General features: G+C 40.6%; 1 protein-coding gene across 1 annotated transcript in view; it reads right to left on the minus strand.

The window, feature by feature from the left end:
• Positions 1 to 6231: 6231 nt before the first annotated feature.
• Positions 6232 to 12076, minus strand: part of LOC108298134 (ubiquitin-like modifier-activating enzyme 1) — a gene marked incomplete at its 5' end in the record, with an annotated part of 11049 nt that continues 5204 nt past the window's right edge. Inside the window, 10 exon segments of the mRNA XM_037735668.1 lie at positions 6232 to 6529; positions 6688 to 6788; positions 6901 to 7002; positions 7283 to 7474; positions 7595 to 7687; positions 7935 to 8023; positions 9618 to 9807; positions 9925 to 9999; positions 10594 to 10795; positions 11109 to 11173. Coding sequence (XP_037591596.1) covers positions 6394 to 6529; positions 6688 to 6788; positions 6901 to 7002; positions 7283 to 7474; positions 7595 to 7687; positions 7935 to 8023; positions 9618 to 9807; positions 9925 to 9999; positions 10594 to 10795; positions 11109 to 11173 — 1245 coding nt within the window.

A 12076-nucleotide genomic window follows, 5' to 3' on the forward strand; every position in this document is an offset into this window, starting at 1 on the left:
GCAGCCGCGCGGGGTAAAACAGCGGCTCTGGCCGACACAGCCGCGCTGGCCGAAACAGCCGCGCTGGCGACCATGGAGCACCTCTGCCCAGGAGTTTCCTAGTCTGTGGGCAATAAAAACGCGGCGTCCACTCACCCTCTGCGCTTTCACTGGGAGCTGCAATCCTGAGCTGTTCCTAAACGGCCATCTTGGATCAACCCCAAATAACTGTATTTCTTAAATGCTCCCCTAGATTTGGTTTTGGTAAACTACAGTGGGTTTTATTTAATCATATGTAAAAGCGTACTGAAAGTTTAGCGTAACAATAAGACAAATATAATGCTACAAAATGTAGACAGACCAGCCTGGCCAACATGGTGAAACCCAATCTTTAGTAAACATATAAAAATCAGGTAGGTGTGGTGGTGGATTCCTGTAATGCTCTTGGAGGCATAGGTTGCAGCAAGCTTAGATGGTCCCATTGCACTGCAGCCTAGGTAAACAAAGTAAAACTCCATCTCAAAAAGAAAAGTGAAAATTAAATATATTAATATGTGTGCAGCTCTTAGTGCTTTACCTGGTCTTTAAGTACTATATATAAGTACTAGCTGCTACTATCATTGCTTATCAAATATCTTCAGTATATGAGTTTGATACCAAATTCCATTCAGTAGCATAACAGGAAACATCAGAGCAGTAACACAGCCAGATAGTAGTGGCTATATGGAAGCACATAGCCATCAGTGTCTGTGTCAGCAAGGTTTTCTAATTTGCAACAAATAAGTTACCTTTAGCATCCACAGGGTCTGCATCACAGATTTCTCTAAATGTGTTAAAATGTTTGAAAACAAAAGCAAAACATAACAGTACAATAAAAAGTTAAATAAGATATTACAGTACAATAACTGTCTACATAGCATTTCCATTTTATTATTATGTAGAGATGAAATATGCTATACAATAGGATGCCTGTACATGATATTTACATATGGCACTGCAAATCAGAAACTTGAGCAGACATAAATTATAGTATTACGAGGGTCCTGGATTCCATCCCCTAAAGATACCAAAGTATTACTATATGTAAATATTTTAAGCTTTGGTAAGTAAGCAGTCTTTAACTTAGTTATGACACAATTTCCCTTGCATTCTTCATTATCATTTACTCATGTGTTTATAAATAAATTGAAAAAGATTGTATTCTTTAAAATTTTCATTAAATTGTTTTAATGTTTGCTCAGGTAGCTAAAGAACATTTCTCTGTATTCTCTGTTTATGGTGTGTTAACACAGTAAAGCACTTGCTATGAAAAAAAAAATGCCTTTTGTTCTTGGCCAATTCAAAAAATTTTCTGTGACTAGACAAGCATGCAATTACATTCAATGATAATTCTGAATTTCTTTGTGAGCTGAATATGGGAACTTACACAGTAGCAACCATTGCAAAGCTGAAACAGAATGCCAATTTAGAAAATCAATTGATTCAGCAGATGAAGTAGTATGAAAATAAAATGCCAGAAATCACAAAACAGAGATTTAGGTATGACTGTACACCATGGTCAAGTAAGCAGTGAGCATTAGTATTTTTATTTTTCAAAGGATGGCAGGATGACTGAGATTCCTGGTATGAGTTTGATGATGGAGATGTAACAGAATTCAAAATGTATGATAATAAAGAGCAGAAGTCAGTATTTTGGTGGAGGGTACACAAATGTATTTGCTCACACCCTGAAGGGCAGGCCATATAGAGGGCAGAAGAGGTGGTAAAATCCTTATAGATCTTTCTTTTGTAAACAAATGGAAATGATAAATGAAGATGATGAGATGATAAGCTCTCTATTGTGGATAACTCTTGCAAGACCACATTATGTCACCAGCCATTGAGAGAAGTGCATGAGAAAAAAAATTGAGGTTTAAACTTGGAGAAGGAGGCAGGGCTAAAATGGGTGACAGCGTGGCTTCTTGATTGCTTGACAAACTGTCATGAATGATAGGAGGATGCAGAAGCAAAGAAGTGTGGTGTTTAGGTGTCTGCTTTTGGGGCGGAGTTTTTATCAGATGCATGCAGAATGTTAGGTTTCTCTGGCAACTTGCTCTGCAGTTCTCATGATCTTCTTGGACATTTCAACCCACTTCAGCTGGAACTTGATTGCCAAGGATGTTCTCAGGAGGAAGCACAATTTCAAACTAAAAACCTGTGTGCAGGAGCTATTCTGGTTTGTAGATAAATAAATGGGAAGTTTCCCTCAAGTCCAAGCTTTTGTTAGGAGTGACAATCCCAAACCGTTCATAAGATTACAAATCAAGAATGTCCATGGTTCAGAAGGGTTAAAGCATTTGTATGACAACGGGAACATTCCTGAAGAACTAAGCACCCTCAAATGGAACACAGACAGTGTAGAAGAATCCCTGACTGATAAGTTGGAACACACATTAATCTTGCTTAAATTTTGTGGTATGCTTTTGTTACCTTATCAAATGAAATATTGTAGCACCTGCAAAATAATTTAGTTTTGCTTGCTTCCATTGATCAGTCTTTCGCTTGTGGCATTAAACACCAATTAAATCTTGAAATGGCAGTATAGTTCATGATATCGAAAGAGCTGGCAAACTTAACAAAACTCATTTTTTCCTAAGTGTCCAGCCTTCTGCATTTAATGCCACTAACGAAATGCTTTGTAACAGACCTGTGGCTGAATATGCAAATGATAGTTTGTGGTAATCGGTCCTGTTTTATGAAAAGCAGATTTTTAAATTAGAGTGATTAACAAGACAGATGATTACTATATCTCCTGTGATGTGTGTTCTTTGCGAGGAGTGACAGCAGACTACAAACCAAATGAGATATACCGTGCCTCAAAAGAACCATAAAGAATTTGTAGCTTCATTATTGTAAAACCTATTCAAGATCCTATAGTAAGATTGATATATTCACCAAGATTTGCATTAATGAAGACTACACAGAAAATCTTTCTAAGGATTTGTGTTGATTGGATTGTTATTTAGCAAATTTGGGGACTTTACATCCTTACAGAAAAGCCTATTTAAAAGTGATCAGTTGTAAGACCAAAAGATAGAGTTTCAAAAACCTAAAAATAAATGAAATTTATGCATAACTGAATGCAATACAGTTGGAAGTATTTGCAATTTGTGAAATAACTGATGACACATAACGCTGTGTATTTAAGCCCTGCTCAAGGTAATGTTTTAGATTAGCTGTAAAAAAAAAAAAAAAATGCATTTGGCTTTTAGGATTCCTTACATGGCATTAACATGTGTTTAGTCCCTTTCTTCAGTATTTTGACCTTTTTTTCATGAAATCACCAGCCTTACTTTATGTGAATGTGTTGCCTTTTTGCTGTAATTCTTTTAAAGTGAAACACTTAAGATATCTTTACCTTACAATAGTAGTTCCTAATATATGGAAGTATAGGACAGAAACTTTTATATCGTCTTTTCATACTATGTGAAAATGTAATTACATTTTTACTCAAGCATGAGGTTAAAATATGGGGTAGTGAAAGATAACCACTAATACTCTTAACAAACATTTTTTTCAAGAAATAGCTCAAATGCCCATGGTCTTTACTCCTGCCACCCTGCCTTCTCTCCTCCAGCCTGCACTGATGGCCTCATGGGAACTTCCCTATGATCAGTTGACAGGGAAAGAGAAGACTAGGGCATGGTTCACTGATGGTTCTGCACAATGTATAGCCACCAACCAAAAGTGGACAGATGCAACCCTACAGCCCCTTTCTAGGACATCCCTTGAAGGGCAGCAGTGAAGAGAAATCCTCCCAGTGGACAGAACTCCTGCTTTGCCTTCTCCTGTGAGTAAAAGTTCCGGAGACTCACCAGAAGTTGAGCAGATGCCAGAGCCATACTTATACAACCTATGGCAATGTGAACCAATCACACCTCTTTTCTTTCATATATATCCCAGCCTCAGGCATTTTTATAAGCATGCAAGAAGGGCCTAGTACATATATACCTTCATCTATACTAATGTCCAAGTATCTCCGGTTGGTGGTTTCTCTGGAGAATTCAGACGAATCCAAGCACAATACTAATTCCCCAATCCTTCCTTTCACTAATCCTGAGAAGGTGTCTTCCTGCCTCCGCAGATTCATGGGTGGGCTCTGAGGCTTGACAAGGTGTCTGGGTAGGGATGTAAATGAAACAGAAATGTCAATTGTGCTTCTCTGAGTGCTCAGCTCAGCTTTGTAGGTTGGCTTTGCTGCCGGCTATTTATCTCTGATCAAATGCCAGCTACTGGAGATAGAAACAGAATGGTACCACCAACATCTACACACTGGATGCAGTATACACTTAAAAATGGTGTGTAATCCAAATTATATAGTCATTACACATTTCATGCCTCTATTAAAATATCAAATTTACATCCTAGTCAACTCAGGGTGTCCATTAGTTGCTTACCAAATATCAACACCATATTCAGCTGCTTCTCCTTGGTAAACCTGGTTACGAATCAGCAAGTGTGCGCATATGTGTACAGAGAAGAACAAACTGAAGATAGATGGATATTTCCGCTATCTGGCAGTCGTAACAGCAGGAAAACAAACATTTTTTCAGAGGAGATCCTCAAGAGGAAGGACAGGCAAATATCAGAGAAGCAAACTACTTGGCAGCTGGGTTTGAGAAACTGAACATTGTCACTGCAGTTTCAGCAACTATGATGATTTAAAGCATGATTATAGAAATTCAATGTGTATGCTTTAGCAGAAATGAAGTAGGCAGAGAAAATTCTGAATATTCCCAAAACAAATAACTGAAAAATGAGATGAGATATACCGGTTGTCCTGATTTGATTAGTACAAATATCCATATATCCAAATACAGGAACTCCATAAATATATAAAATTATGTCACTTCCTTCTTAAATGAATTTCTATTTACAGTGCTAAATTGGAAGATTTTGGAGCTCTGATAGTAAAGGAAGAGGGCAGAAAACACAGTGTGGTAAAGACAATGGAAGAAGGATGGTGTTTGGGATACTTAAGAGCAGTAATGTGAAAACCTGCCTGTGGTGGGAAAATCTCTCCACTTGACCTAAAGGCCTGACATCAACATTAAGATATCTTGAGTTGATAAAGCGGTGATCAAAAAGACTTGTGCCTTTAGCTATCTGGAGGGCTCAGTGACAAAGGCAAGGTGTGGGATCTGTAGTTCTTATGAAGGCCAGCACTGAGACTCCACTGAGATAAAACCACCCTTACCCTCCAGATTTAGGTCCTTCCTTGATGGTGAAAGGCCCCAAAATCCTAAAGATAGGCAGCGACAGATCTAGGGTTGAGAGAGACAGTGTGGAGCTAGGAAGAGGATTTTCTTCTATAGCTCTTCTCAGGCAAATGATTTTTAAAAATAGATGTAGAAATAACAGGAGAAATACCTAATGTAGGTGATAGGGGGGTGGATGCAGCAAATCACCTTGGCATGTGTATACCTATGTAACAATCCTGCACCATCTGTACATGTACCCCACAACTTAATAGTATAATAATAAAAAAGAAAAGCAGATGTGGAATGTCTGAAGGCACCAGCAATTTTCATTACAGCAAAAATTTATGTCCCTCTTACAAGGAGAAGAATAGTTATAAAAGTTTGGCCAGAGTGTGAAAGCATCAAATGAGATGGTATAAGACGAAGACCAGCAGAAAAATATCTTTCAAGAAGCTAAAATATATACTTAAATAATAAATGGCAAATAATGTAGTAACTTTTGCACCAACCTAGTAACAGTAAACTCCATGTGCAACACACACTACGTACCAAGTACTAAGCACTTGACACAATTCTTTGTATCTACTTTAAACATAACCAATTTGAGAAGCAAAGCAACTTAACAAAGGTTATATACATTGGCAAAAGTTAGAATTCAGACATAAGACAGTCCAGGTCTAGAATCTCTACTACCTCACAAAATCAGCTACAGCAGATAGTTGGAAGTAGGAATAAAAGTACTAGAACCACAAACAGATTTAACACATGGAGTAGATCTGCTGTACAGCCTCGCTAGTGTCTTCACTTCTTACAGGACAAGAAGAAAATTTTAAAGTCTGACTTTTGTGAGAATCACTGGATTAAATTTTCTCCATCCTAAACCCCTGGATTCTGGGCATGTTCCTTGAAGGGTGGAGCTAGACGTTTTGGATTAATTACCATCTTAATTTGTGAAGCTATGGAAGCCTACTCCTTTCTAGTGATGATAGAATACTGGCCTTTGACAAAACAATTAACATGCCATATTTAGTAATGCTATTATGAATTCCAATGATAAACAGTAGAGGGCAGCAAAAAACATTCTCAGAAGAAAATAAGACATTTATGTCTGGCTGGGCTCAGCTTTTGTCACAACTAGCAGGAATCTGGACTAGGGTAAAGGGATTGCCAGGAATCAGCAGGTAATATATCGTACATAAGGGACCTCAACGTCCTCACCGCTCCCATCAATGCAGCACAGCTCAAGCACCAGAGTCCACACATGGTGGCCCAGTTTTTGCTTTGACACACGGCTCACAATCTCTGTCATCCTGAGGTCAAAACAGAGTCAAGGAGGCAAGAAACAAAGGAGACAAAGGACATATGGGGCAAAGAAGTCAAGAAGGAAGATAATCATGAGTGTTACAGGTGAAGAGGAAGATCCACATCCCACATGGGGCCTTCCCAACCTGCCCTGCAGCCAACTCATGGCTGATCCAATCGTTCTGTAAGCTTGGCAGCTGGCAGGAAGACAGAATACAGCACTGATACACCCTGTGAAAGCATGGTAATTTCCAATTTGTGCTCCATCTGGAGAGGGTGGGAAGAAAGTTGGGGAGTAGTGTTAGAGAGATGGACAGCACAGGTCAACTGCCCAAGCACCATCTCCCACTGTGTGGAGTGAGAGGAGAAGTGGTCTTACCCTAAAGAAGGCTAGGAACTGCTTGAGAGTCATCTCTTTACCATCAGGTTGTATGCCTTGTACATCAAAGCGATCCCACAGTGTCCACTCTTTGTTATAGTACTGAGGGACAAAGGACAGGGGAATAGAACAGGGGTCATCCCATATAGCCCTACCCTTATCACTCAGCCTGACATGTCCAGTCAGACTGATGACAGCCCTGTTTTGTTGAAAACCATCTCACAGGCTAATTTTATCTTAATCAAGCCCCTGGAAACTTTAACTGAAATGATGAACACTAGAGCTGGCTGTATATACAAAAGTACACACATATATCCCCTCCCCACATAATACAGTCTTATTAATGGATAATATAATTAGTTTTCATGAATGTGCACCCTACCTGGTGATGGGGTGGGGAAAGGGGTTCAGAGAAGCTGAAGAAAGGCAGGGCCAAGTTGATGAAGCTGTTCTTATAGGACTGAAGCTTTCAGTGTCTCTGTACTACCTCGTATAGCTCCAGGCACACGAGGCCAACAACAGCTGCTGTGGTTGTTGCAATAGCTGGAATGATTTTTCCTGCAATCGGCTTACTCTGTGAGACAAAATTTGAACAACACAGATAGTTACTGAGAGGACTGATCTACAGAATTGGTCAAAAGTGGGAGACTCAAGCTTGGGTAAAGGTAGAAGATTAGGTTTACAGTGCCACTACCTTACGCCAGTCTGCAGGGGGAATGTCATAGTTCTGTGCCCGAAAGTTAGATGCTGCCATAATAAAATCCACATGGAAGTTGCTGTCATCATCCTGTTGTGAGCCGGAGGAAGAAAGGACAATACAAAAGTCAGAGTCAGAGAAGGAAAAGATTTCCCAGCTACTAGGACACACTATCTTCCACCCAGCTACCTGTGGGTCTTCCCAGTTGCCAGAAAACATTTTCCTGCTCTGACCTTCTCTTCTCCTGTCTTCCCTCCCTCTGTCATCCTAACAAAGGCTCAGGGCAGCGCCACGGTTGGCCCATACTCCTGTCCAGTCCAGCGCCCCAAGCCAGCACCTTCTCAAAATCAGTGAGGTACATCTTGAACCCAGCAAGCTTCTCTGGACTAGGAAGTGTGGGCTTGAGCTCCTCTATGCGGCTCTCATCTGAAGAAAGGGAGAAAACATTATCAGCCCTTTAAGGTTTAAGCCAGTGTCTGATGAAAAGACAGGGGCTCAGAGTAAGGCAGAAATTGCTCAGGCAGATAAAAAATTTGAAAGGTATCTATTTCCTGGGAAGCAGTAGAGAAAGCAGAGGTAGAATTGAAAACACCATCCCAAATCAGAGAAAGAGGCACACAAGTGTGAGGAACACAAAGGAATAACTCTGCATATACTAAAGAATAGAGAAGAAGACAGTGTGGAAAGATGTACACTGTAAGACTATTCAAAACAGCCAAAATACAGAAGCGATCCAAATGTCCATAGATAGAGTAATGGATAAACAAAATGTGGTATGTACATACAATGGACCAATACTCTTTACACTTAGGAGGAAATTCTGACACATGAGACAATGTGAACATTATGCTGAGGGAAATAAAAGAGTCACAAAAAAGACAAACAATATACGATTTCAGTTACACGAGAATCCTAACGTAGGCAAACTCATAGAAACAGAAAGTAAGATGGTGGCTGCCAGAAAGCGTGGAAAAAGAAAAATGAGATTTTTAAAAAATGGGTACAAAGTTCTAATTTTGCAAGATGAAGTTCTAGGTTTGCTACACAACAGTGAAAATATATATAACACCACTGAACAGAAAACTGACAAGTAATTAAGATGATACATCTCCATTCTGACAACAATAAAAAGACATAAGGGAAACCAAAATGAGATAGAAATCTTGAGAAAGAATGACGCAGAAGATAAGTCATGGTGCAGGAACATAAGACACAGTTGAGGGAAAAAGATACATCAACAGGAATTGTGGACAAATTCATAGACAAGAAAACAGAGAATAAATATTGTGTGAAAAAAGGTGAAGGATACATCCAGAGGGAGACACAGGGACAGAACTGGAGAGATAAGAGTATATATGGAGGATGAAGCAAGGAAAAATACCTGCAGAAGAGGTATCTGAAGAGATATATACATCCAGAAGCAATCTGCAGGGGGAAAACATGAGGGGTTACATATTTGAAAAGGAAGGAACAAAGGAAGACACACCACCTCCCTAAACACGCATTCAAAGACAAAAATGATAGAGGAAGGAGACAAAGATCATGAGACAGGACACAGAAAAGCAGAGGAAAGTAGGAGCTGCAGTTATCAGAGGAAGATCTTCAAAGGAAGATGGGAGGACAAATGAAGGGCCATAGTAGGATAAATATACACACAGTGAAGTTGGGACTAGATGTATGGATGGGGACACAGAAGCAGGCAGAAGCTGCTAAGAGATCAAAGGAGACAGAGCACTGGTAGAGATCATATGTCTTTCTCCCCTAAACAGATTTATAAGAAACAGATGAAAAAAGGCAAACACACACAGGGAAGTAGATGAACTAGTTTTCATAATAGGAAGAGTGTGAAGAAGAAAGGAGAGTGTCACATCTCAAATATAGGAGGCGAGGCTGAAAGGATGTGCACTGGTAAATCTCCACTCTACAGTCATGTATGACCGCCAGTGGCAAAAGACTAATGAGGAGGCTTAGCTAGACAGAGTACAAACTAACTCACAGTCAAATGGCCAAACACACTCACCAACAGAGGCACTGGTGCTCTGCAGCTCCTGGTCAGAAATGTGGGTCTGGACACCAGACTTGGGAATGAATTCGGGGACATGCACAGAATGTAGCAATGTAACCTCAGCAGCTCGGTCCCTAGAGCCTATCAGTCCATAGGTCTGTGCAAACAGATTGGCAGCAGCCATCACATAGTCCAGGTGCAGGGGCTAGGAAAAGGAAGAGCAGGGACGGGTGAGCACATCAGTCTTCAAGTGTAGTCTCTACTGACTTTCCATTTACCCACTCTTCACCTAAACCCAGTAGACTCCAGGAAGGAGACTCACATTGCTGACATCAAAGATGAGTGGGTGAGGACGGCATTTGGGACCAGACCAAAATGGGGCTCCAGAGCTTGTAAGCTGAAAGGATAAAACATTTTATGGGAGTAGGATGGGAGAGAAGAGGGCTCTCTGGCACTTCTCACTCGAGCCTTGAAAGTCTAAGTTCACTATCCCTGGAAACTCACTTTGTGCCGGAAACACAGCACTTAATCTCTTATGGACTCTGAGGCACTACACTAACTGTAATATCCACAGACAAATTAATGCTCATCAAATTCTTATGAGATAAGCATTATTACCTACTTTGTAGGTAAGACTCCTGAAGAGCAGCAAAAATATATGACTTGCCTAGTGTCACACAGAGCTGGCACTTGTGCTCTTACCTCCAAAATTTCTCCCCTATCATAATCAGCTTTACTGGGAATCAGATTTGACTCAGCCTACACCATAGGAGACAGAAGAGATGCCAAGTCTCTGGGCTGAAAGAAAACAAACAGAGCAAAAACAGGTGTCTGCAGAAAGCACTGGCCTTATCACTTTTCTGAAACCCCCATACCTTAAGTTGCCTGTGACACCTGTCTTAACTAGAATGAAGCATGTCCAAAGCCTCCAGTAAACTCCACATTTCCAGAAAGTGTATTCTGCCAAATAGACACTGGAAGCATAGTATACCTGCTCGGGGCGGGGGGGAAAGTTGTGCAGCAGCTGCTGGATGTTGTGAGAATACTGAATGTGCCACTGGTGGTAGGCCCAGGTCACACAATCAGCCCATGTCTCTGGTCTCTGCAGCACCAGGCTGCACTGCACATTCTCCAGCAACTCCACGGGTTGGGTGCCTACCAGCCGCAGTGTCTGTTCCATAAACTTAGGGTTTCTATTGGAAATTTGAGACAAAGGTCAGGATTATTCAATAGCCTTAGGAGTAGGTTTCATGGAACTAGCACTGTCTTCATGGAAAACTAGTTCTGACCCCCCACTGGAGTAGAATAGACAGGAAGACACGCCACCTGCCCAAATATGCAAATACACAACTCTGCCCCTGGAATCACCTGTCTCCTATGAGGCTCAAGCATTCATTCATTCAGAGTGAGCCTGACTGAGTATTAGGGTGATCAGGAAATTAGACAAGATGCTTTGCCTTGGCTGGCAGGTAGGGGACAGGAAGAGAGGGCTTTTGAGTTACTCACGTGAGGTACTGGTTGATATTTTCTGCAGACTGCTTGAAGAGGCTTTCAAATTCATCTCGAGCCCGCTATAGGCAGGACAGACAAAATTACAATGGTAGACAAAATGGGTTTCTGTCGGCATTAGAACTACCACAAGTAAAATAAAGCAAGCAGGAAGAGACAATTTCTCTGGGAGAATAGAGGTGTAAAACCTCCCAAATGGGGCTGCCCAAATTTCTCCAGCTTCTCACCTCAAACTTAAAAACCAAAGGCCTTGATATGCACAGTGGTTACACAGTATATATGCGTGGAAACTTATTTTTAAGATGTCCACTACTCTCTTTAGGTATGATTTGCCCCAGTAAGAAGAAAAAAATCACTCTGAAAAGGAAACAAGGATGGTCCTCAAACAGATTTTCGTGACTGGGCAGAAAACAAGACAGATAAGGATTGTGCTTATTTTTGCCCTCTGAGTCTTAGAAAGGCAGTGAATACAATCACTGATGACGTTGTCTGAAGCACCCTAAGAACTGACATTTAGGTTTCAATCCAGGTCTGCCACACACAACCTACTTTTGTGACCTCAGGCACAGAGGGTAATATTTCAAAATATACACTGGAACACTAATATCTACATCTCATGAAATTTCCATAAAGGAGTGAGCAAACATGTTGATTATAAAGTATACACATTTTACTGCAAGAAATCCAAAGCATGGAGAGATTAAGTCCAAGGTTATGAAGAAAATCTATTTTAAAACGCTTTTATGGGCCTCCCTGCATGTTAGGCAGAGAGTAGAATACCACATCCTATTAAAAGCTATGTAGATTCACATACTCAGGTAGGAGAGAGAGAGAGACAAGAGGCAGTGGTGACAACACAAACATAAACGTATTCATTCTGTAACTGCCTGGTTGAAGTGAGAATTAACATTTTTCTCCCTCTTTTCTTCCCATCTTTATATTCCTCCTAATCATGGAGTCAAACA

The sequence above is a fragment of the Cebus imitator genome, unplaced genomic scaffold (genome assembly GCF_001604975.1).
Source record: "Cebus imitator isolate Cc_AM_T3 unplaced genomic scaffold, Cebus_imitator-1.0 Scaffold893, whole genome shotgun sequence".
In the NCBI taxonomy this organism is placed as follows: Eukaryota; Metazoa; Chordata; class Mammalia; order Primates; family Cebidae; genus Cebus; species Cebus imitator.